The 26,090-nt window shown below is 51.4% G+C and overlaps 1 protein-coding gene across 2 annotated transcripts in view; it reads left to right on the forward strand.

Annotated features, from left to right (window-relative positions):
- Positions 1–22,730, forward strand: part of Ilrun (inflammation and lipid regulator with UBA-like and NBR1-like domains) — a 68,558-nt gene extending 45,828 nt beyond the window's left edge. Inside the window, exons 4-5 of one of the 2 annotated variants that reach the window (XM_034524193.2) lie at positions 4,625–4,953; positions 20,008–22,730. In XM_034524193.2, the coding sequence (XP_034380084.1) occupies positions 4,625–4,953; positions 20,008–20,043 (365 nt within the window). In that variant the 3' untranslated portion in view covers positions 20,044–22,730. The remainder of the gene's footprint in view (positions 1–4,624; positions 4,954–20,007) is intronic. The other variant, XM_034524194.2, reaches the window with a different exon arrangement.
- The last annotated feature ends 3,360 nt before the right edge of the window (positions 22,731–26,090 follow it).

The following is a 26,090-nucleotide window of genomic DNA, read 5'->3' on the forward strand; positions in this document are numbered from 1 at the left end:
TGGCCAGGAGTCGCAGCTCAGTTCTTCATTGCAGATGGCAGTGGCTGAGCAAGGAGGGGGGACTGTTTACAACAGCCAGATGGCCATGGAGAGACCAGACCCGCAGACACTGAACTGTCTCTGCTCACCACTGAGCTGGAAAAAATGTTTGGTTTAGTTTGGGCCCCATGATGGACCTGGGTAAAGGTGAGAATGAGAAAACAGGCAGAGCTGTGTCAGAGGGCCTGCGTTACTGCTGTCTTTCCTGGAGTCTGTCAGTGAACCCTGTGCCTGAAGGGGGATGTAGTTGTCTTTGGAGAGAGGACTGAGAGGTGGGGTTACCGCTTTGTTGGGTTGGCTCTTGCCTTAGTTCAGCTAGGACTGTGTGGATTGAGAACAGCTTCCTTAAGGCCTGAAACAAAGGTTCTCTAGGAAGATGGGAGGAGCAGGCATGGCCTGTGTCCTGTCAGTCACTGGGGATCTAAAGCCTCACCGAGGACGACTCCTGGCCACCTCAGTGCATTATTGCATGGTGTCCATCCAGCATTAGGTCTGAGAGTGAGGCTAATGTAACGACTTGTAGGCAAGCCTGGGGTACATAGGGAGAGACCTGTCTCAAAATACCAGAACCACACCAAGTAAAACGCCAAAACAACAGCAGCAAACCCCCATAGGATGGAAAGCAACAGAGGAAGACACCTAACACTCTACCTTTCAGAAGGGCATGTCCAGTGCGTTGTCTGGAATCCTTTGCAATCAAGTTTGTCTCTTGCTCATGTCTTCAGTCGTTGCTGTGTACCTCTGTGGTCTCATGTATGAGTGAGCTACTGCTGTGATGCTTGCTGCTCACAACTGTTCCAGCTTTAGCCACAGGGCACCTGCAGGCTCACTCTCGAGACTTGTCACATGTCTGTGTCTTCTGTTCTTGAATGGCAGCTTTTCTGATGCTCAGATTTCTCTGACATTTCCCATGCTCCAGCCCCGCAGCTGGCCTCTGCTGGGAGTGGGAGCCTTTGTGCTTTTTTATTTAGAGACCAAACTCCAGGGACTGGAGAGGTGGCTCAGCAGTTAAGAGCATTTGCTGCTCTTGCAGAGGACCTGGGTTCAGGTCCCATCACTCACACGGCAGCTCACAACTATCTCCAGTTCCAGGGGATCCAGCACCCTCACACAGACATACGTGTGGGCAAAACACAATGCACATGAAATAAATCATTAAAAAAAGAATGTGGACATTCACATGATTCACAGATATGTCTTCATGCTGCAGGGATTGTCGTTCCTGGAGGTCCTTTTAGCAAGTGGCTGGGGACCAGTGTCCAGCCAGTCTTTGCTTGTCCCTGCTTCTTCACTTGCAAGTGTCAAGCTAGTGCATTCTATGCTGTTGTCTCTCCTTTGGTGCAGTGCTGCAGGCTCCCTTTGGGAGCTCTGTCCTGCTTGTCCATGCTGTCCTTCAGCAGCAACACCGGCTCCCATCTGCCACTCAGGTCACAGGCACACCCGCTCTTAGAGGGATCCACACATCTGCTGTAGAAAGAGGCTCACAGCTTGGGAGTGGTGTCTGGGCTTGCTGGACAGCGGAGTGTAAGTAAGCACTTGCTTTAACACTGTTTGTGTGATCTTCATGTGTTACAGATATGCACAGTGGACTCCAAGTAGAACATTGCTTCTTCACCCTTCTTACAGTCTGGTTATGTAGTCCAGGCTAGTTCAGAAAATCTGATTGATGTCCCTGCCTGGCATCCTGGCCACTTACATGATTTCTTTACTAATTTGTTACACATTTCTAAGAAAAAGTTTATATTTTACTAGAAAGGAACATTTGCCTCTGAGGCAGTGTGTTCCCTGATAAAATGTACCTATGGCATCTTCCAGCTGGAAGTTCTGACTCAGATCCTCCAAGAAAGTGGCCTTCAAACCAGACATTTGCAAGCCAGGTTTCCCTGTTGGTAGGGAGTCCCGGCTGGGCGTGTCCGCCGCTTAAGTTTACCTTCTTGGCTATTTTTCCAGTACATCCAGTTGGTTTATTCTAGTTATTGGTGTCAAAGGTCATATGTTGGTGGGGAAGGATCTAAAGGCCTGAAGCGGGGCTGGTTTAACTAGCTCTAGTTCTTGTGCTCAGGGTTCGGAGTCCTGGGGCTAGAGTGTGGGTTGAGAGAGCTGCATGCTCTGCACTGGAGACTCCCTCCACTCACCCTCACCTCCACCTCCAGCTGCCCCAGACAGTGACGTCATTTCACTACGGCAGTTTACTTGTAATCTGGTAGATATTTTGTTGTATATATTATCAATAGTCTCTGGTTTGTAGTTCTTTTAAAAAAGAATATCACTTTTACCCTATTTTAATTAGTTTTTATAGTACTGGGAATTAACTCATGCATGCAAGGCAACCACTGCACCACTGGGCTAAGTGGGAGGTTCAGATGCTGTACTCGGACAGTGAGATTGTACCACAAACACACGTTGTACTGTCCACAGTGGCCGTCGGACTCTTTCCACCGGGCATCCGCATGGGATGGCTTTGACAGCTGCTTGGTAAATTCAGCCAGCAGGGAAGACAGAGGTGGGACGGGTATGAGGAACAGTGGTCTCCTCACTGAAGACGGCCTTGCTTCTCAAGCGGTTTGCTTCCTGAGCTGAGTGTGTTGCACTCAGCTGTACGTAGAATAGACTTTAGGCCAGACAGGTGGAAGACAGGAAGCGGGAATATAACTGTACTGTAAGATGGGACACTCGGGGCCAGGGAGATGGCTCAGTGGTAAAGAACCTGTGCCCAGGTGAAAAGCCAGCATAGGTCTATAATTCTAGCCTTGATGGGTAGGGGCAGAAGGGTCCTGAAGTGTGCTGTCTGGCCAATCAGTGAGCTCCAGGTTCAGAGAGAGAAATGAGTGATAAAGGGAAGGCACCAGGTATCGATCTTCAGCCTTCATGCATGCTCCCACAGACTTACACCTATGCAGACACATTCACTTCAGCTAGAAAGCTAGCAGGGGAAGGTATGCAGCAAGTCCCTCGGCCTGCTAACAGCTTGTTCCCGGGGCCCACAGCACTGTTTCCTCAGATTAACTAGTGTGGAGTCCAAAGTCTTCTCACTTGATACAGTGGCATGCCCATCCATGGTGTCTTAACACAGTGTTCCACCTCCTTGGGACACTAAGGAAGAAGAATTGCAGGGAGTTTGAGTCCAGGCAGGGATCCATGGTGAGACTAGCATCTCAGAAGCATAACTTATGTAAAATAGCTGTGGCGAGGACACAGAGTTTGTTGTTTTGATGTTTTGAGATGGGGTCTCTATACATAGCTCTGGCTGTCCTGGGACTCACTATGTAGACCAAGCTGGCCTCAAACTCCCAGAGATCTGCAGCAGACACAGAATTAGAGACAACTGACACTTTATTTGTGTATCTGGAATGTGTGCCTGGGATACTGTGAACTGCAGTCTTTCTCAGAGGAAAAGAGTTGCTAGTTCCAGGCATGAGCAGCAGGTGTCGCTGCAGCTCTGCTTCCTGTGCCGCCCAGCTCCTAGCTGGCCTGTTGTCAGTACAGCTCCCAGAGCACTAAAGTGAGTGAGTGCGTGGGGCAGCGCTGAGGGCAGCCCCACTCCCCTGTGTCACTGCATTGCTGGGCCATGGTGTGGGTCGCCTCCATAACCCTGCAGTGGTTTTTCACATTTGTTTCAGCATCAAAGGACAGAGTTCCCTTACTTTCTGTTTGTGCCCTAGCTTTGACAACAAAGACATCAGAGATGAGGTTCTCACCAGGTATTGGTCTATTTAGGGCTATGGTTCCACTCTGCAGTCCTGGCTGGCCACCATGCGCCCAGCCTGTACATCAGAACCCATGGCTCACAGTGCTCTACAGCCCCAGTTCCAACACCCTCTTCTGGCCTCTGGGGGCTCTGCACACCTATGGTGCACAGACACAAAGGCAAATACCCATCAAACACACAGAATCAAAATAAATAAATCTTTAAAAAAAAAAAAAAAAAAAAAAAAAAAACTTAATGGTGCTGTGTAGTCAGGTCTCCCTGTGTTACAGAAGAACAGAGCTCATGAAGACCAGGTTAGCTCAGGAATCCCAGCTCCTCTGAGCCTTCAGTGTGCCTAAAGGAAAACACGGTACTCATGTGTTTGGTTAGCTCGCTTTCCATGTGCGTCCTTACTGTTCATAATGCCTTTTGCTGCAGCTTTTCTTTGTGAACAGCAGACGGCCATTTTAACTCACCTCCCGAGGGGCCAGGGTTGAGCATGTTGTCAGTCTAGTCACAACCAAAAGGAAGCCTTTTTAGCTTTAAGAACTGTGCCTTACCAGAGCTTTCAGGATTAAGCACATGCACAAAGAGCAGTTCATTCTGTGAACTGGAGCTGTCCGGTCCTCCATGCTCTCTGGTAGTGACTTCCAGATATGACCATCAGCTGGGGAGCCTTCCTCGTGGCTTTGTGGGTCCTCCCACAGAAGCGTGCCAGAGCTTGCCCTGGGCATCACTGAAGGCAAAGACACATGTGCTGTGCACACGCCTCCCTAGCATTCAAAGCGCTGGCTGTGGAGAGCGACTTCTTGGGTGTAGGTAGTATTTGGGTTTTCGGTGGTGACGGCCTGGGCCAAGGGTGGGCCTGGCATTGACTCGGCTGCCTTTTTGTTTCAGATGTCATCTGGGTGATTCTCAGTGTGGAGGTGGGTGGACTTTTAGGAGTAACGCAGCAGCTGTCATCCTTTGAAACGGAATTCAACACACAGCCACATCGCAAGGTAGAAGGAAACTTCAACCCGTTTGCCTCTCCCCAAAAGAACCGACAATCAGATGAAAACAACCTAACAGACCCTGGGGGTTCCGAGTTCGACTCGATCAGCAAAAATACATGGGCTCCTGTTCCTGACCAAACCGAACAAGATCAGGATAGACTGTCACAGAACTCTGTAAATCTGTCCCCCAGCAGTCACGCAAACAACTTATCAGTAGTGACTTACAGTAAGGTAGGTGCCCTCGGAGAAGGGGCAGGTGGTGGGCCTTGGGATTCGTGATGCTCCTTCATGGCAAACCTAGAATGCTAGGCCACCACTGCCCGCAGCAGACGTGGCTCCTTAACTGCTCGGCACCCCACCAGCAGCGTCACTGCAAGCCATCCCCCTTCCCCGAGTGCCCTGTGGCTGCTTCTTCATCCCATGTGTAACTTACCACTGTGTCTGTTCTGACTCAGGTGTTGAAAACCGAGGCTATTTACCGTGAATATTTTTAAAACTGTCAAAACATCATCAGCAGTGCTTCCCAGGCAGGAGTGTACCGAGCTCAGTCATTGGCACCCTTTGCAACAGGCTCCTGCTGTGTTGTCTTGCTTTAGGCAGGTTTCCCCTGAGTAAAAAGTCAAGCTGGGTTATTTTATCCCAAGATTGTTGTCTGTGACTGTACTCTGTCACATAGTGTCGTGTTGTGTCTTCAGTTTGCTTTGGCTCATGACTTCCTCCCCCGCACCCTGGAGTGGCTCAGAGTGATATTTTGACTTTGCACACGTGGGAGATAAGTGAGGAACTGACTGCCATTCAGTATTCTGGCTCTCGAGAGGCTGTGCTGTGCATTTGAGTTGCCAGCTTCTCTGTGCTAGCCAGCTCAGCTGTTCCCACTCACTGTTGAGGTAAAGATGGCCCCCGGCTGCTGGATTGGGTCTGAACACATAGCCAGGGCTGTTGTCAAGCTCAGTCCTGTGTGCCCTCTCCTGCCATGAACACAAGCTCAAAGTGAGCTGTGTGCTAGGGGTCAGGTAGTCCACTCACTGGGTTTTGTGGTCAGTCTCACAGGAGGATGCTAAGGTGCTCACTGCGGACACATAAGCGGGCCAGGCAGTGACGTGCCTGCATTAAGGAAAGGCTCCAAGTTCTCTGACTTCTGAGATAGGGTCCTCCTTTCCGTGCCTCTCAAGTATTGGGCTTACAGGCTTGGCTCTACATAGCTGGCCAAGACTCCACATCTTCATATTCATACGAGTTTTCTTTCTTTTTGAGACAGGGTCTCAGCCTAGATTGGCCTCATACTTGGTATAGAGCTGAGGAGGGTGGCCTTGAACTTGTTTTCCTGTGTCCATAGATACTAATTAAGCTCACAGACAGCAACCTCACCTCATTGTGTCCTGTCTTGGAGATGGAGCATGGCCTCATGCAAACTAGGCAGGCACCCTATCAACCAACCTATATCCCGAACCCAGAATATTGTCTCTAAAGTTCTCTTTGTTGCCCATACAGCAGATAGAACAGCCAACCTTGACCAAGCAAGCCTCATTACAGTGGAAAGTCAGTGCAGCTAAGGTCAGTGAAAGGTGAGAGTTGGCAGAAGCAGCTCACGTACTGGATTGTTTGCAGAACAGGGCGCTGCTTTACCCACCTGGGCCTTGTACTGAGTGTGATAGCCGTCTTAGGGAGCTGATGTCATTTCTAGCTATGGACCAACTTTTCCTTCAGGGATTGAGGCTTCTAACCAGTTGGTTATTCACATGTTCACAACAGAGGCAAAGGGCTGAGCTTCCCGCCAGCCTAAGGCCCTGCCCCGCCCTGCTGCTCGTGCTAGGCAGTGGAAGGCCGCTTCATGTACTTAACTGACTAGCTTATACTCTCTTACTGCCGACACCCCCAGCCCCTCATTTAAAAGTAGCTGGAGAGGACCCAGCACCCACATGGCAGCTTACAGTCATCTGTAACTACTGTTCCAGGGGATCCAGCACCTTCTTCTGACCTCCACAGGCACAGACATGCAGAGAAAACATCCATACACATAAGTTTGTTTGCTTAATTGCTTGCTTGTTCGTCCATCCATCCATCCATCCATCCATCCATCCATCCATCGGTTTTTTTGAAGCAGGATTTCTCTGTGTAACTGTAGCTGTCCTGGAACTCTATAGACCAGGCTGGTCTCAAACTCAGAGAGATCTGAATGACTCTGCCTCTTGAGTGCTGGGTGTGCCACTACACCTGCTTTGCATATAAATTTTTAAATCATTTTAAATACAAGTAAAAGCAACTTCTCAGGTAGTGAGATGACTCAGTGAGTTAAGGTGCTTCATAAAGCCAAGACCCAAAGAGTGCACGCATGGAAGTGCAGGCTGTCCTCACTTCACGTGTGGGCCTTGCTGTGCCCTCAGTACATTAGAGACGATACCAGGAAGGCTTGGGTAGAATGGATTAGTAATGGGAATCTCTGATCCTGAAGAGACGTTGGGACAAGCATTGTAGCTTTTAATCCAAGTAAAATCTTACTCAGGAAACAAGATGAGACATCTGGCTACGCTTTCTGTGTCCAGCCAGATGTGTTGACTCCACCTCCTTTGGAATGGCACAGGCAGTGGTCAGTGAGTAATGACCACATCCGCAGTATGTAGAGCGGTTCACTGTCCAGTCAGCCTGAGGAGTAGAGTGCCGATCCCTGCCCACACTGACCATGCAGCAGGGAAGAGTAGCTGCTCGCAGAGCAGTTGAGAGTCAAGTTTGAATCAGAAGTGTCAGTTGTGTAATTTACAGCAGGGAAGCGAGTGTTCCCAGTGGGAGTGGAGCAGAGGTAAAGGAAAGGGGCTCGCACAGCTCACCGGAGATTACCGACAGCTGTGACGGTGGTGCGGGGAGCTGTGAGTGCTGTGTGAGCACTGCCTCCAGTGTGTTCTCTCCTGAAGAGCGGAGGAGACATCACGGACGGCTTTGGCAAAGCTGGACCTAACTCTTGTGCTGCCACACGCCTTTAACCCCAGCACTGGGAGGCCGAGGCAGGCCAGCCAGGGCTACACACAGAGGAACTGTTATGTCTCAGAAAACAAACAAACAAGAGACACAAGAAAGACAATATTGGTATTAAGGGACTGGAGAGAGGGCTCAGGGTTCAGAGCACAGGCTGCTCTTCTAGAGGACCAGGTTCAGTTCTCAGCACTGCATGCAGCTCACAACCATTCTTAACTTCAGTCGCAGGAGATCGGACTCCCTCTGCAGGCACTTGCATGCACATGCAAAATACCCATATATACAAAAACAAATAATTTAGTGTACACAGATATATCCATGGACATGAAACTCAAGTGGGTACAACTGGAGGTCTGTCTAGTAACGAGTCTCACAGAGCATGTGTGAGGCCAGCGAGCTGTCCGTGGTACTTGCAGATGCTGAGCCCAACATGAGGCCATATCCAGGACACGTGCTGAGAGGACAGACCCAGCTTTCACACTGTTCTCGGACCTTCACGTATACACTGCATTATTTTTCTAAAGAGACATTAAAGGCATAGGTAAGGGGGATGGAGAGATGGTTCAGTGGTTAGAAAACATTTGCTGTTCTTACCAGAGAACCCACATCAGGTAGCTCATAGCCGTCTATAACTCCAAGGGATCTAACATCCTGTTCTGCCTCCTAGGATACCTGCACACATGTACATAGACAGTATACTCAGGCATGCAGTAAGTTAATAAGTAAAGCATGGGTGAGCCTAAATGTCGGTGTTTGACTTGAGAACACGGGGTAGTTGGTTCTTGAGGTCGACATGCTTACAGTTGTGAAGTGCATCCTTGGCAGAGTGAGGAGAGCTGCAGGCGTACCGTGCCTGTAGGAGAGGAGACAAAAGTTCTGGGGGCTGCGTGCCTTGCCCAGTGTCACAACAGGAAACAGCACTCTGATGTGGGTACCACATGGCTGAGAGAGCGCCGCCTCCTCTGGGTTGCTGAAGTGTGTTGAAGGCCAGCATGAACTGAGGTGACCAGGTACCATTAGGGCAGGAGAGAGGCAGCACTGGGGTGTGCTGAGACATTATTCTAGTGTAGAGCTGCCTTGGTGTCACTTTGACACATTCCACTTGCTGAGGATTTAGAGCAGTGTTCTCTTTACATTTGAACTTTCAGGGCAAACAAGCCAAGTGACATTTAATGACAGAAGGAGGTGCATGTGCCTTACCTGCTGCCGTCTTCAGTGTGTGCGAGAGCTGTGCTTGACGGGCTGCTTTGGCGTCAGTGAGTTGGCAGAGATAGGAATTACCTAGGGTAATAGGCCAGAGAAGAACACGATACTCTTGGAAGCCCATTCAAGGTCTCTGGAGATGGTTTCCTGCTGTCTCTGGCAGAGTTTGACTTGTAAGACTTGGGAGGACAACGCACAGAGATCTCTGGAGGACTCTGCTTCTTGAGCACTGGGTGCTGTGTCAATAGAATAGCACCTCTGTCAGTGTTGGGACTGGACATCCTTCGCTGGCTGCCATGAATAGTCCTAAGCCTGAGTGAGAACCCGTGCCCCAGCTACAGCCCACAACCCACAGTCGGTCCCCTCCCTAGGAGAGCTGCAAAGGAGTCAGCAAGGGACATGCATGCCAATCTGCTCCAAAGATTCCTGAAGCTGGCTTCTTGATTCTGCTGAGAATTGACTGGCCTCATGGTCAGCTCAGTCATGGCAGATTTGTCCCAGGTGCTAGTGAGGATGAGACTGATCGAGTGACCCTTTCACTGTGATAGTAACAGGTGCAGTCTAGGGGGTCACAGAAGACGGGGACCTACTCCAGACAGCGCATTCTCACACTGAGATTCAGCTGTATGGACAGCTGGCTAATGGAAGCCCTGCAGGTGTGTAGAAAAAGTGAGCAGACCTACTGAAGTCTGTGCTTTCTGAGACCTTCCAGAACTGTAAGACACGAGACAGAGGACAGGTGGGAGTGAGTGTGTGTGCAGCAGGTGCTGTCTGTCCTTCCTGTCTGCAGCAAAGAGCCTTTACACCAGGCAAGCTGAACCCCAGGGCAAGTATGGCTGTTTTGCTCTAGGAAGAGGCAGGCTGCTGTTGGTCATGTGCTTCCACCTTAAACTGGATCATAGCCTGAGCCTCTTAGTACTTCCGCCCAGCCCTTGCTCAGAAGGAGAACACGTGATCCTTTCTGCTGCCTTCTGCTCGCTCCTCCCTCCACTGCAATAGCTGCAGCCGAGTGCCATCTGTCCTCCGTGCCCACAGTCCCACCTCTGCCCTGTATTTTTGAGAATACAAGTGTGTGTGTGTCTGCCTGGCAGTTTTGAAAATACAAACATGCATATATACACCATGGTGTGTGTCTGGAGGTCAGAGGTCAACCTTGCAGAGTTGGGGTTCTGTCTTAATCATTTGGGCCCCAGAAATCAGCCCTAAGTTGTCAGGCCTGGGAGTAAGCATCCTTACCTGATAAGCCTTTTGGCCTACTGCTGGCCCTGCCCTGCGGCTTTTTTACTAAAGCATACAGAGATTAATTTCTCAGATGAAGACACTGCAAGGATTGGTGTAAGACAAGTCTTTGTTTGCTTTTGTTGTTATTGTTGTTGTTTTTGAAACAAGGTCTTTGTGGCCAAAACTGGGCTTGGGCTGTCTGTACTGCAGAGTCTGGGAGCTAATCTTTTACTATATGGAGTGCAGATGCCGTGACTTGATCTTCGTATCTGCTTTGAAGTAGCCTGGAATAGTGAGGTACACTTTTAATGCCAGCACTCTGGAGACAGAAGCAAGACAGGTTCGAGACCAACCTGATCTATCTATATATATATATAGTAGGGTCAAGGACAGCCAGGGATAGGTAGACACTGTATCAAAAAGGAAGTTTAACATAGTAATAAGGAGTGGTTAGGGGAGGCCAGCTGAAGTAGGCCCAGCATGTGACAGTTTACCAGTGATGGTTTGTGTCACTAGCAGGACTAATGATGTCATGAGAGGGCCCCTCTGCAGCTCTCCTGGGTAGTTTAGTGACCAAGTAGTTCTGCGAGGTCTTCCTGCCCCGTGCTAGCTCCTCAGCATTTAGAGGAGGAGCCAGGCAGGTGCTGTCTCTGCCTCACTCAGCACCTTGTCCCAGCAGCTTTCTCCGTCCTCCAGGCAGGGAGGAGATCCTGAAGAATGTCTCTGATCTCCTGGGTTCAGATTTTGTTGGCATTGAAATTTCTATTGTGACAAAAGCACTCATAGTTCCTGAAGTCACAGAAACAACTGTCCTCCATTCCCTGATTGTCCTGCAAGCGGTAGAGTGTGCAGTCTCTATGGCCTCATTCTTTCCTGAGCCGGCTGCTTTTGGCAGGTTCTGTCTGCAGAGGCTGCGTAGAACTCTAGGCTCAGAGACAGGCAGTTGGAGTCCCAATGTAGAGATGTGCCTGGTGGGCTCAAGAAATGAGGGGGGGGGGGCGAGAGCTGCAGGGGAGGGCAGAGGGCAGAGATCAGATAGTGGGGGCTTTAGGGACACTGAGGAGGGCCATGGTCTCTCTGCCCTGTATGGAGCACAGGGAGCCATGGAAGCAGAGGTGCCATGCAGCAGAGCACAGGGTGGAGCGAGGGGTGAGAGGAGTGACAGTGACAGAGCAGTTAGAAGGGTGGCGTCAGGAGTATAGGACAGGGTCAGAGCTGTACATCTGAGTGTGGTTCACATGGATGGTGTCTAATCTTGTCATGTGGCTTGCCATTCTCTAGCTGGTAGGCTCACTTGAAGCTGTCAGGGTGTGTAAAACCAGCACTCGTGTCTCTGGAACAAAATCCTCCAGTGGAAAAAGTCCAGAGGTGGAGCTGTGCTCCCAGGCACACCTAGAGCGTCCACATGGTGCAGACTTTAGCTCAGGCAAAACTCATACAGAGAAAGTAGAAACAAGCAAGCAAACAAGCAAACAAAAGGAAGGACAGAAAGAAGGAAAGGAGAGAGGGGGCCAGACATCATGGTTGCAGATCTTTAATCCCAGCAGAGGTGGATGGGTCTCTGAGCTGGGGGCCAGCCTGGTCTAGCCAGTGCTGCAGGGTAAGACCCTTTCCCCACCCTCAGCCTCCACCCACAAAGAAAAACTTTTAAGAAGAAAGGGGGAAAAAAAAGGTCAGTTGTGTAGCTCAAACCATTAATCCCAACACCGAGGAGGCAGAAACAGGCAGAAGCCTGTTGAGGTTGAGGACAGCCTGGAATATAATATACAGCAAGTCCCAGGCCTGTGAGGCCACACAAAGAGACCCTGTCACCTACAACAGAAACCCAGCTATGGTGGATACATCTAAAGCCACAGTGGCTTAGAAGGTGAGGCAGGACACGAGTTCAGGTGACAACCACCGCCAACCCAAAATCTAAGAGTAAGTGAGATGGATGGCTCAGCGGAAGAGCACAGTCGAGCCCCAGCTTAGAGGTGTCTGTGAGCCACCATGGGTGTGCTTGGAATCAAAGTCGGGTCCTTGTCAAGCCCTCTCGCTTAGCTCAGGACTTCCATAGTTACAGAGAATAATACATTGGTCACCAGTGCCTGCTGTCTTCCCACAGCACTTAATAGTGGGCCATGACCAGAGCCCAGTGAGAGTCTGGCTTGCTAGATCACATTTTGATGAATAGGACTGGCTGTCCTGGGCAGATGGTCTGTATGTTTGTCTCAGGTGTGGAGACTCCTAACCCACCTTTAGCAGCTGAGAACCCGTGGCCAAGAAGGAAGAAGCCAGAGGGAAGAGCAAGGCCCTGCCCACCTGTGCTCTGGCAGCCCAGCACATTCTGTACAGAAAGCGTTTGTTAGGCAGAGGACTCTGGGTTTGATGCTCTTCCGATGACTCCATCTCCTGAAAGCGCAGAGCTAGTAAAGGCCTTTCTCGGCTGTGCTGGTGTTTGCATTGGCATGGGCTGTATGTGCACTTTAAAATAATTTAAGCAAACAGCACGGGCCTAGAAAATGTCTTTTGTTATGTAGCATTGCTGATTGACTGAGGCTGAGAGGTATGTCCAGGAACTCTCCTTTGTACCTCAACAGTTTCAAAGGTGTCGAGCTCCTCTGTGTTTGTCTTGGGGCTCTGGGCATTGTTTCAGACTGCTGACACTGGCCAGCTTGTGGCACAAGACAGCTGTGTTCTTGGGATTGCCAGCTCTTGTCACACTGGTCATGTCACCTCTCCCCCCCCCCCCCCCGCATTAATTTCTGGTGGGGTTCTAAGGTAGGGTCTGTGAACAGCAGTCCACGCTTGGCTCAGGATCTCCTGGCATAGGTGCAGAGCTGTCACCTCTGTGACCCAGCGGCTCTGGCGACTCCAGAGCTGTTCAGTGTGGGAGAGCCCTTCTTACACCCGGGTGGAAGAGCTGGCCTCCCTCCCTGCAGGGGACCTGGGGGACTGGAGCCTTGTGCTTGTAGTGGGTTGCCGAAGGACCAGTTACAGTTGTCTGCTCTATACAGAGACAGCTTTCATGGTGCTCAGTCAGTCAGGAGTCTCTTCTGCTCAGCCTCTGCCAATCCCTGTCTTCAAAGTGTCACCCATGAACAGGGCAGGGACTTGAGCCAGAGAAGAGAAAAAGAACGTGGAGAACATGGTTTTGTATTTTCAGGCTTTTCTCTTTTCTCTCAAAATGTATTGTGCTACAATAAAATTTTTAAATGTTAATATACTTTTCAACTGTATGTGTGTGTATGGCACGCGTGTGTGGGTGCCCATTAGGGCCTCTGGAACAGAAGAGTTACAGGCAGTTGTGAGCTGCTTGATGCAGCAGCTGGGACTGAGCTCTGCTCCCCTGGAAGAGCAGCAAGCACCCTTAACCACCGAGCCACTCCCCAGCCCCTCTACCTTTTGAGATTTTTTTAACGTTTTAACATCTGTTTTTGTGTATGTGCATGTCATGTGGCAGTCAGGGTGACTTGTCCTCAGGGTTCACGGTAAAGCACTGAGCAGTTTTAAATCTTGGTTGTCGCAGGTAGCCCATGTTAGCCCAATTCTTGTGTTTGAGCCTCCTGAACCCTGGGGTAGAATGCGCGTGTGCTCCTGTTGGCTTCTTGTGTTGGATGATGGGTGGTGGTTTGTGACAGGGTCTAAACTGCCTGTCTGTGGTCGGCCTGGCACAGGCAGAAGTCTTCTGTTTACATAAGCCTCTGCCTCCCAAGTGATCTCCTTGCCCTAGGAGAGGCCAGAGAGAACCCTGTCCCCAGATCTCTTCTATCTAACACACTGACTGTTAGTGGAGGTCCTGAGGCCAAGAAGGTTTCTTAAGTCCTTACTCAGCCAAGCTCCTTCATCTGCTTACAGAACTTCAGTTAGTGCTTAGGTGTGGTTCTGTGGCATGACACAGTTCTAGCCGAAGACTGCTTTGTATAGGCTACAGAAGCCCTCCAGCAGCTGAGCCTAGTCTCTGGCCCTCAGATATTGTGGAAGCTACAGTTGCAGTGACTCCTCGTGGATCAGGGGAAGGTTGAGGCCTGGCAGCACTTGTTGGGCGTGGGTACCTGGCCTGGGCAGGGAGGGAGGTGAGGTGTGTGGATAACAAGGAGACCGGGATGGATGGACGATGCTGAATGGTTCCCAGTGGCTGGGTGGGCAGGAGCCTGTGGCTGACAGGATGGATAGGCTGGGGTGGGCACACACAGAAGGTAGTTTAGACCAGCTGGGAAACTGTCACAGAGATTAGAATAAAATGGTTTTACAAGAAGGCAGTTAGAACCTTTAAGCAGTTTGGCAGAATCAGAAGGTCATGATTCCAAGTTGCCCTGACATGCCTGAAGTAGGTGTCTACACTCATCCTTTGGCAGCTCAGAGATAAATATGTCTTTGAACTTTAGGGCACTTTCCAGGGAAAGTGGTCCTGACACACCATCACCCAGCAGGTGGAGGGCTGAGTTTGACATTTTGATTTTGCTGGTTGGTCCATTCCTGTTAATGAGAGCCTTAGATCCCATCACGTTGGTCAGTCTCCAGCCCCAGATGGCCAGTCCTTCCAGCAGGGCCCCAGCACTTGATACGTGCAGTCCAGTATCAGGACAGCACTTCCTGCTAAACCTTGTACTCATCTATGTTTGCACTGGGCAAGCAAAGCTAGGAAGAGGATGAGCAGGTCTGATAAGTGTTTGCTGTCATTGGGGGGGGGGGGGGGTCCCTGCAGCAAACAGTCCTCTTTATTAGCCTGTGTGAACCTTTTTATTTATTTAAACCAAGTCACAAAAGCGAAATAAAGACAGGTATAAGCAAGTTTTCAAATAGAGGGGAAGAGATTAATCCAAATGGTCTCTGGGAAATGTCCTTTTAAAAGGAATTTCGGCTTCTTTTTGGCACCTCCCCCCAAGATAAAAGACAAGAGTTGAGTCTCCAGCACAGCACATCCCTTCCTTGGGATGGTCCATACTCAGAGGCAGCCCACTGTCAGAATGGGGACTGAAGAGAGAAGCGAAGAAGACGTGGCTGAGGCAGAGCTAGCTCTTAGTGAGTGACTAGCTTGCTTGTTCAAGCTCCTACATTGTGATGCACTTAATGTGAGGGTTGGTTGGTTTGTATAAGTTCAAGCATTTTAAATCTAGAAATACAAAATATGAAAATTTCAAATACCAATAGGATTCCTCAAGTGGAAAACTACACTAAGAACCCGTTCCATATAAAAATGATCGAAGAGTAAGCGATATATGAGATATTAATAAACTGTTTAGTCTTGGCCCCCATCCCTCAGCCAGCTTACTGTGCGTGCAGATATTCCAAAATCTGGGGGACCATCCCAAACATTTCAGCAGAAGTGTTTCATATTCAGATACTCAGTGTGTACCCCTTTTGGGGAAGGCTTATGCTGACACCGTAGTTTAGGACTCCTGTATTAACAGGCCCTCACAGAAGCTCATGGACTGGCCATGACTCTCTGCTCACAGGGTTAGTTAGCATCATGAGGACTGGTCCAGTCAGTTGTTGGTGTTGGGTTTGCAGACTGTGTAAGAAGTCCACATCTTTTCTCCACAAGTACTAAGGCTTGACCTTGGGCAGCGCCTGCTGGGCATGGTACCACGTCTTCAGCATACAAGTGCTGTATCTTTAAATTGTTTCTGAGGAAGATAAGGATGGTTTGCATGAACTTCCAGTCATAACAAGATAGAAAGGCATCCAGCTTGTGGCCTGCAGTAGTTAACGATACACTTCAGACAGACCATTCAGGACCTGACACCAGCTGCCCTGAATAGTCTCATCTGGCTTGAAGCAGAAGGATCTCTTCTCTCAGGGGCAAACAGGAAACATGTGTTGACTGCATGTGGTGCTTGTGTTCCAGTAGGCTGCCGGGGTGCCTCACTGCCTGCACGCTGGCTAGCTGACGCTCGGCTGCCTGTCTTGACAGCCTTTCCCTACTAAGCTTAGCCTCTCCAGGCTCCCTTAGCTGCTTCAGGCCTGAGCTGTTCCTCCTCCTCTGGCATATGTGGTAACAGCTTGTTTCTCTGCAGTTCTGAGTCAGCTCTAAGAGAAGTTGGCCTTTAGATGGAGAGCCAGCAGGACAGTTACTGGATTGGTGTGTTCACAGCATGGTTGGCATGGCTAATGGACTCCTAAAGGAGGGTGGCTTTCTCCACCATGCTGATGCTAAGTTGATTTTTGTTCGAGTCAGAGCTGATCTCGGGGCTCTCTGGTGCTGTCTGGTACATCATCATCCTTGGATCTGCTTCCCTTACCAGCAGTTGGCTGCTACAGAAGATACAAGAGTTGGTGTGAGGGAAAGTGGATGCTGCAGGGGCATGAGGAACTGAGCTTGTGTCCCCAGCACCCACAACAGAGCTGGGTGCCGTGATCTGTCCCTGAGTCCAGTGCTGGGGAGGTGGAGACACAAGGACTTTAGGGCTTCCTGGGCAATCTGGCTAGATTGGGGAGCTCCAAGTTCAGAGCGACCATCCACACATCCATGCGCATGCATGCATCATGCGAAGCTGTCACTGAATGCAAGCAAAGAGTGAATGCTGCCTGTGCTTCAGACCCCAGTCTCCAGGCTGGGCTTGATATTGACCACCAGAACCCGTTCTGGTCCGCTGGCTTGTAGGACTATGGCAGAGTCCTGTGAACAGGCCATGTGTTCTGCCTGCTGGCTCTCCATTCTCAGGAAAAGCACTTTCCCATGTGGCCTCCTGCCACACAGAATGCCTGACACGCTGACACTGGAACCTTTAGCCGTCTCTCATCTGCAGCTGGTGCAGTGTTGGCTGTGTCTTGTGGTCTTCTTAAGACACACTGACCCTGCAAGTGGGGCGTCTAGGTCATGAGGTGGTTTCCAAACAGATGGCTCCCTCCTCCCTCCTTCCCTTGAAGTGACAGCAGTTAAATTGTCCTCAGCCACCTTTGCACAGCTAGACATCAGCTCCTTATCGATGCTGCTCTTGATTCATTCGAAAGAGAATTACATGGGCTTTGTCTTTCCAGAAGACTTAGAACCTCAGTTCCTAGAGAATCAAGGATAACCATAAGCTAAGCCAGTAAGTCACACTGGGTGGTCTGAGGGTCCAGCCCAAGGTGGCATTCTGAGAGCACACGTCTGTGTCCCTGTCCCTGCCCAGCGCAGACATCTCATCTCAACTGTTAAATGGGGAATGGGGAGAGATCAACTGTTTGGAAGTCACATGTGCTCTCCTGTAAGCATTCACAGACAAGCCACAGGCCTGGGGATGCAGCAGGCACCGTGGGGGCGGGGCTGGGTGGATCCTCCATCTGAAAACAAACCTGACTTGCTCTGTGGTTTTTTTCCTGCTCAGCCCTTTGAGCATTGTGTTATTTCCCAGCTGAAGGGACTGTAAGCTTTCTCTGTGGGCCCTTCTGGCTGAGTAGCTGTTGCTGGCAAGTACTGAGTCAAGGCAGGTCGCCTTCAGCTGCAGGGTTCTCAGTGCTGGTGCACGTGAGCCTCCCGCCAAAGACCACAAGATGGAATCTATGAGCCCGTGCTTGGCAGAGCCACCAAGTGGGTCGCAGCCTCCATTTCCCTGTTGTAGATATGTATAGTGAAGGGCCCACAGGCATGTGGCATCCTGTTACCCTAAACGCCAACTTCTGTGGCTTTTGGTCAGGTCAACCCCCATTATGGGATGGAGCATCATTTGTCTCTGGCTCTCAGACTCATGTAGAGCATGTTAATGCTTTTGCAGCACCTGGTGGAGAGTTGACACTCTCTCTCCCTTCCTTCCATTCTCCCTCCCAGTTTTCCTTCTTTATTGGTTACACACATGCACTCGCACACCACTGAGCAGCTAGAGACATACCAATACTTCTGATCTCCAACACTTTCTACTGAAAAAAAAAACAAAAACAAAAACAAAAAACGCTTGCTTTCATCCTTAGTAGCTTTGGACAGTGGCATTTTCCTTGGGATTCTGGTTTTGAGCATCCTGAACCAGGCACTGTTTGCTATACAGATGGCTATGTGAAGGGGCCGGGTGTGTGAGGCACGTGGTGAGCGTGCATGGTGGGAGCAGGCTCTCCCAGGTCCCCACCAGGGTGTGTGTCTCCTACCTGCCACCCACCCACTGCTGGAGCCTCCATGACAGTGGCCAAATGTGTGGATGGGGATTCGTGTGCCCCACCCTTCAAGAAACAAAAAACCCCAATAAACCATTTACAAGCCTGACTTTGGAAGGTCCTGACATGCAGGTGCTCTGAGCCTGGTCAGGTGCCTGTCCTTGGTCAGTTCTTAAATTAGGCCTTCTGAGAGAGCCAGGTACCACACTGGGTCATAAGATTGTCACCCTGGCTCCACCATAGCCACATGATTCTGTTGAAAGAAATGTTTAGCCGGGCGGTGGTGGCACACGCCTTTAATCCCAGCACTTGGGAGGCAGAGGCAGGTGGATTTCTGAGTTCGAGGCCAGCCTGGTCTACAGAGTGAGTTCCAGGACAGCCAGGACTACACAGAGAAACCCTGTCTAGAAAAACCAAAAAAAAAGAAAAAAGAAAAAAAGAAATGTTTAATGTTTGAAAGTGTGCTGACTTTGCCTGCATTCCTTCAGGTAGATGGGAAATGTCCTATTCCTTCCCATTGTGAGTTAGGCTTGGATTCAGGGTTCCTCACATGGACGTCAAGCACAGGTTAGGTGTCTCTGGTCACTTGTGGGATGGCTGGATCCTGTGTATTCTCCACAGAGGCGGCGGAATGCAGGACCCTAGAGCTAGCTGGTCACCTGTTACCTTTGACCTTTCAGGTCTTTCCTAGGAGTGAGTCCTCCCAAGGAAAGGGAGGCAGAGTCCTGCTGCTCCTTGTTTGTTTCTCTGTGTAACCCTGGCTGTCCTAGAACTCCACTCTAAATGGGGCTCCAACTCAAGGATCCTGAGTCTGCCCCTCAGTGCACCAGCCCTGCCCTGCAGAGCTTCGTTGTTAACATCAGACAGACAGGGTGAGTGTCTTCACCACTCAACAAGGAGCACAGGAAGTGCCTGTCGTTGCAGGACTTTGGGAGGCTAAGGGGAGAAGGCTCACGAATTCCAGTCCTGGGGCTGGCCAGGGGGCTCAGAGTTCAGAGCACGTGGTGCTCCTGCCAAGGGTGCAAGCTGCTTCTGCGTACTCGCCTGTAGCCTAAGCTCCAAGGGACCCAGCACCTGCTCCTGGCCTCCAAGGGCTCCTGCATGCATGTGTGATGCATAAACTCACAGAGGTACATATGTGTAATAAAGTCAGTCTTTAAAAGAATCCCTGTCTACACCAGGTTACATAGTGAGACCCTATCTTAAGCATCTCATGGTTTGAAATGTGGGGGTGGGGGGTGGCAGAGTGCTGTCCTCAGACGTGGTGCTGAGGCCTCCCCCAGTATCTGCCAGCTCACCAGCCTCAGTCTGGGAAAATGGCAGCCCTGAGGCCAGGCAGGAACTTGCCACCTTTGAGGATTCAGGATGGTGTGGGGCAGGTCCCACTATGTGTGCTGTTTTTACATGTATTCATTTGTATGTGCCACAGCACACGTGTCAGAGTCAGAGGACGACTTGTCAGTTCTCCTTCCACCATGTGGATTGTGGGAACTGAACTCAGGGCTCAGGCCTGGCAGCAGGCAGCTTCACCCACTGTGTCATGTTGCCATGGGAGGAGCCTTGGGAGCCTGATGTCAAGGTTACCTGACTGTTTGCAGCCTGGCTGGAAGGAAGGGAGCGTGGGCTGAACTGCCTATCACAAGACAGGCAGTGTCTCTCTGGCCTCCTCTTTGCCGCTTGGTGTGGGCTTCAGTGGGAAACGTGACAGCTGCTCACATCCTGGTCCTTGGTCTGATGAGACGCTCAGTGGCACGGGAATGGCCCTTGTGCCTCTGACTGGGGCTGGCTCTGCTCGTCAGGCAGCACCGGGAGACTCCACTGACTGTCTTCATTCTCTTCCAGGGGCTCCACGGGCCTTACCCCTTCGGCCAGTCTTAAACGGTGTCAGCAAGAAGAAAAACTAACAAAAGACAGAAGGCCTGACTTTGGGGGGAGAGGGCAAGGGGTTCCTCTGGATTGCAGACCACATCGCACGGACCCCTGGCTCAGACCCCCACCTACCCCCCAATCACAGAAGAAGAGGAAGAAAGAGACTAGTTTTGAGTGAACTCAGTATGCATGTGTGAATGCTGAACTGCAGGCGTGCTGTTGAGGCGACCGAGCGAGAAGAGAGCCACGCAGCCACCTTGGGTTGGGTGATGACGTCAGTCTAATGAGTTGTTAGGTCACTCGGGAAGGGGAAGAGATTTAAATGGGGGAAAATAAGCCATCTTTTTAAACAAAATTTATTTTACCTACAGAGAGGTTGTAGTTTTGAGCACATGTTAGTTCCTCCTTTTCCCGATGTTTATCTTCTAAGCAGGGACAGCATGCTACAGGACAGTGCCTGCCCTGGAAACCTGTCACACTAAGGCTGGCCTGGCATGTTTGGCGACTCTGCCAGTCAGGGATGCTGGGCACGTGTTGTGTACCACCGACTGCAGAGTCTGACCCCCGTTTGTTCTTAGTGGCATCTGCCAATGAGATACCACCTTCCTCTTCCCTTTTCTTTAATCTCTTGTTAATTTACCCCTTTGATATTGGTGTCTGTTAACCTTGGGGCTTCTTAGCATCAGAACCTCTCTGAGGTAAGGACTTTCCTGTGTGGCCACAGAAGCCCAAGGGACACTCCATTCCAGAGGTGTCCTTTTCACACACTTGTAACGGCTGGGGTGCAGCGGCCTGTCCCCTGGGCTCGCTGGGTGTGCGCGTGTGCGCATGGACTCTGTGCACACTGGCTTGTAGGGCATCAGCAAGTGTGAACTGTCTCCTGCTTCTCTTGTCACACAGCTCCTTTTCCTCAGTCTCCCCCACATGTCCTGGGGCTCCCGCCATTACAGAATGAAGGTACAGCCCCAGGTAGGAGCCCCACTACTAACTCCTGCCTGAGAGGTCACAGTCAGGTGAAAAGGAGAAGACCTCCTCCAGCGGGGCAGGGCTGCTTAGTGTGGGCGGCAGGAGCCCAGCTGGAGCACACACAGGCTTTGGCTCCCCGGGCAGGTGCCCACTGGTGTCCCATGGACTCCACTCGGGTTGAAATGTGGATCTCTCCGTGGGACTGTTAAGCCAGGCTAGAACAGCTGTCTGCCAAAGATACAAGAATATGCAAAGTCCCTCCTCTTAACCCCTCCTTCCCTAAGTCAGTGGCTTGAGAGCCAGGGATGTGGATTTAGTGTGGTTGCAGGGTCCCCTGGCTGCCTCCAGCCCCCATGTGCTGCAGGGTTGTGAGCAGAGCAGGGAGATCAGGTGTGAGTGGATCTAGGAGGTCCTCGGGCGCAGGGGTGGGTGTGTGTGCGTGGGGGCGGGTCTGGTCTGCCTGCCTGCCTGTCTCTGTCTGGATGTTTGAGTTCCAAAAAGCGTGTGGTGTTCGTCCTCCTCCCCCCTTCTACGACTGTTGATTTTAAACACTTGATTGTGACGAAGAGCTTCTATGAAAACCCCTCACCTTCCCTGTCTCAAAACAAACAAAAGTCCCTGGGGCAGGTGGAGAAAGAAGACAGTGTAGCTGGGTGTCCAGTGAGGCAGAGCTTCTATGTGACCCTTACTTCCTCTGTACGCTTGGGCCCTTGAGCTAAGGGCCGTCCCTACCAGGTGCCCAAGTCACAAGTCTCAGGGCCTTTTGTCTGAGGACCTTCTTGGGGCCAGACAACTGATGCCAGTCTCTGAGGACACTGCCACCGTAGAGCACATGCATGCCCAGCATTCTTCCTGCTTCTGGCCTTGGAGCGGCGCATCTCCAGATGCCCTCCCGTAACCTTGAGAGGCTTCCGCCTTGCTTCACTGCCTTCCCCATCTGACCCCACTAGGTACCACAGTTGCTCAGTTTCCCTGCTGTCACCGAGTGTCCTTGCTCTCCTCTTGTGCCCCTTCCTGCTTGTAGCAGCCTCACTTGGCAAATGTAATGGCTCAGGTACCCTGGCTTCCTTCCCAGAAACAAACCTTGTCTGTGCATCCTGGAGAGTTAGGTCCTTCAGAAGGCCAGAACTGGTACACGCCTTGACCCTGTCTACAGCCCGTAGAGCCTTCACACGTGAGCACTAGGCCATCTTTTGGCAGAACCCCCATCTGGCAGCACATGTTTCAGGAGGATTTGGGGGCGGGTAGTGGTAGGTGGGTGCAGGCTTGGGAAGAATCTGTGTGTAAGTGTGTGTGCTTGTGTGCATGCCTGTTTCTTTTTGCCATAGAAACAACAGAATTTTGGGGCATTTTTCTACAAAAGCAGCCTCTTCTCCCCCTGTATGGACTGTAACCGTAAGCCAGGTGCTTTCACCAAGATAGCTGGTGGCCAAGGTGGGCAGTGGGCAGTGGGCATGAGCGCCAAGACCCCCAAATTTAGCCTGAGCTCCCATCTGGAAAGGACATGAGTGGTCAGGCTAGCAGGTGCAGACTGAGTGTTCTCCCCACCTGCCCCTTACCCCTTGTTTCCTTGGGTGAATGTGGGGCAGCCTGCTGTCCCTCCCACCTGGACAGTGATGGCTGGCTGGCTGGTGGGGCTTTGTGGTGCCTAGGAAATGAAGATGAGGTTTTCCTTACCATGTAAATGAATATTTGTATGATTAAATTAACACACACACAAAAAAAAAACATCTTTCTCGTGTGTGTGTGTGAGTTCTGTTGCATCCTTGAGCTAGCTGCCTGTCAGCCTGTGTCACCCCACAGTGGCTCTGGTAGAGATGGGAGAACTGTAACCCTAAGATGCATATTTTGGAAAGTATATTAATCTATATAGGATAGCCATGACAGTGTCCAGCAAGGGAGGAAAGATGTACTCTGGTGGCTGAGGAGGACTTGACACGTGGCCAGAGGTGCTCTGTCTGTGATAGTCACTGTCAGTGACAGTGGAAGGTGGGATCGGCTCACATGCTGGCTGACCAAGAAGCAGACCAGGGCAGAGCTGTCGCTTTCAAAGGCTTTCAAATGGTGAGATGTTTCAGCCAACTTGACCCCTAAGGATTTCACAACCTCCCAAAATAGTACCATGGCCAGGGCACGCCAGAACCAAGCTCTTGTGGGGAGTCAACCTGGGGATACACTGGTATCCAGTGGTACCCAGTGATCCAAAAGTAAAGAAACTGCCTCCAAGCAGCCCACGTGTCATCACGTACCACGACTCTGTTGATCACTGCCATCCCAGCGCTGAAGAAATGCCAGCCAAGACTGTGTTGACCATCCATGACACTGGCCTTTACTGTGTATCCCGCACAGCCTAAGGACAGTGCTAGAAGGCAGAGTACCTTGACCTTCTGTCCTCTTGGGGAACAGACAAGCCAGGAACGGGTAGCGTGTTCCTATCCCACTGGGCTACTGGCTTCCTATACATCTTGATTCCCTTGGTGCCTGGGGATCTTTCCTGGGTGCTGCTCACTGCTTACTGCTTACAGACTACAGGTTTCTGGGATGGACTGGAAACCCAAGTGCTAGGAACACACTGCAGGCAGCTAGCAGGTGAACTGGTGAGCTATCAATCAGTCCACACACACACACCCATGGGATCCTCTGTCCTCAGGACTCACAGAGGTTCAAGAGCACTAGGTCAGCCTGAAAGAGATCCTCAGAGTTCAGAGCTGGAGTCTGGTGGGGCCTGGTGGTCCATACCTGGAACCCCATTACTTCAGAAGTAGAAGCCGGAGGATCAGGGGTTCTAGGTCATTCTTAGCTATGTGATACTCTTATCTCAAAGTGTTTCCCCCCCCCCCCCCCATCATTGCCTGTGCTGTAGAGAGCACATCGGGAAGGCGCTTCCCGTGTCTCAGCTCTGGATGAGGCAAGCTGGGACCCCAGGTCCCTGGACTGGGGCCTCCCAGGCCTCTTCGGCATTTCCCCTAACTGAAGAGCCAATTTGGAGCTGCAGACCATGCATGGGCCTTCCCCCTGCCTGGCAAAGAACACAGCATCTGTGTTCAAGTGATGCTGGGTAAATTTCCAAGTCCAGCCTGGGAATTTACCATACAGAGGTTGTAATGTCCCCCTAGGCAGCCCCGGGAACCTCTAGACACAGACTTGCCAGAAAGAGCTGATCCCCTGTGCCAAGAGCTGATGCAATACTCCCCAGGAAGCACCAGGGACCCCAAGTGTCCTCACCCATGACAATGCACCTGCACCCTGCTTCCTTCCAGGTGCCTACAGCTGTTTGCTCTCTGCAGGGGAGGAACCCTGCCCTGTCACCTGGGCTGCCCCCCCACCCCCGACACCTCTGCTCTTGAACACTTATTTGCTTGGCAGAATCTGTTTATCTTTGGGGCTGTAACCTGTCAAGAAGTCACTGGGCCCTGGAAGAAAAGAGCAAGCTCAGTGGTAGCTCCTGGCCTGAGCCATTCCCACGCGGGCTAGGTGACAGGGAGGGGGCTCTCAGCTGAGTCTGGGGGGTGGGGGGAGGCAGCTACAGTGGTCGGGGACCCAGCCCTCTGGGTAAAACAAGCACTCCAACCACCTCCCTGCCCAGCTCAGGTTGTACTTGAGCCTCCTCCTCTGTTCCTGAGAAGGTCCCTCCCAATCTGGCCTCTGTGACCCAGCTGTTTCCCAGATATCACCTGAAGTCCAACCTTGACCAGCTGGCAGGAGAGCAAGCAATGAATGCTCTCAAGATGACTCCAGGGCCACCGATGGTAAAGGGACAGACAAGACAGCTTAGAGACAGGAATGAGAGGGTAGGGGCAGGTATCCAGACACACTGCCGATCTCTGAGATGGTCATGCTGCTTCAGAGACAAGGACCATGTGTTTGTATCTCTGACCTCCTCTTAGTCCAGAGATGCAGAAATCTGGGGTACATGTGGGTGCCGAGGCCAGAGGGTGATAGCATGTGTCTTCTTGTTCTTTACCTTACTTGGGGGGCCAGGGTCGGGGAACCTGACCTTTGGTTAGCTCCTATTTGGGTAGTCTGGCTAGTCAGCCCTGGGGACCCACTTATCTCTTCCCTGCAGTGCTGGGATTGCAGCTGCAGGACAGTGGGGGTCCAGACTCAGCACCTTACCAGCTGAGCTGTTTGTATACCCCTCCCAACCACCACCACCATCCCCAGGCAGTCTTAGGGTACAGGTGACACAGCAGCCCTTGCAGGGCTATTGTCCTGTCAGATCAGGCAGGCACAGATGTCATGTGTCAAGAGGTGACCAGAACTGAAGGGAGACAAGATCCCTTCCCAAGGATGGTTGGGGAAGCCTTGTGAATCTCTGCAGTGGTGACACCCCAGGCCTAGAGAGTAATGTGCTAAGGTGGGCTCGGTGATGGGACTGGAATGCCCATTCAGGGTGAGGTGCCAGCCGTTCAGAAAAGCCCTCAAGGATCCCCGCCCCTCCTCCAGCTGCCGCCTTGAGAAAGAAAGAACTGTGGGAAAGCCGGGCTCCCACGAAGATGAATCAGAGCTGGGTGTGGTGGCACATGCCTGCTGTCCCAGCATTTGGGAGGTGGAGGCAGGAGGATCAGGAGTTCAAGGCCGGTCTCAGTTACATGGTAGAAAAAGAGGAAAGGACGAGAAGACAGAAGTGTCAGGCCTTAGTTGCCAGAGATGATTCCTGAAGTTAAGGCCTAGTATACGAGTCCCGTGGGTGGATTTGAGTCCGCAGTCCAGGGGAAGCTAGGAAGTTTTGAACCTTGGGACCAGCTGAGGTCATAACAGGAGTGAGATGGGACCTCCTTACCTGTCACAAGCCTGCTTGAAGCACACTCTGCCACTGGTGGCAGCTGGCCTTGCCCCTGCCCCGGTCCCTGGTAGCCCCAGTGACTCTCATCTCAGCAGGTTGGACGGTGGGCAAGGGTATTGCCCAGGGCTGCCCCTCTCCTAGGGGCTGGCAATGAAGAATGGAGGCCTCAGTTCCTGAGGACCTTTTCCCCTAAGGACACCCAGGCCATCTGACAGATGTGTGCTGTGTGTGACTTGGGGCATGATGAGAGAGGCCCATGGGGCCATCCTCATCTGTACCAATGATCAAAATGCCCATCCTCCCT

The sequence above is a fragment of the Arvicanthis niloticus genome, chromosome 20 (genome assembly GCF_011762505.2).
Source record: "Arvicanthis niloticus isolate mArvNil1 chromosome 20, mArvNil1.pat.X, whole genome shotgun sequence".
Taxonomy (NCBI): domain Eukaryota; kingdom Metazoa; phylum Chordata; class Mammalia; order Rodentia; family Muridae; genus Arvicanthis; species Arvicanthis niloticus.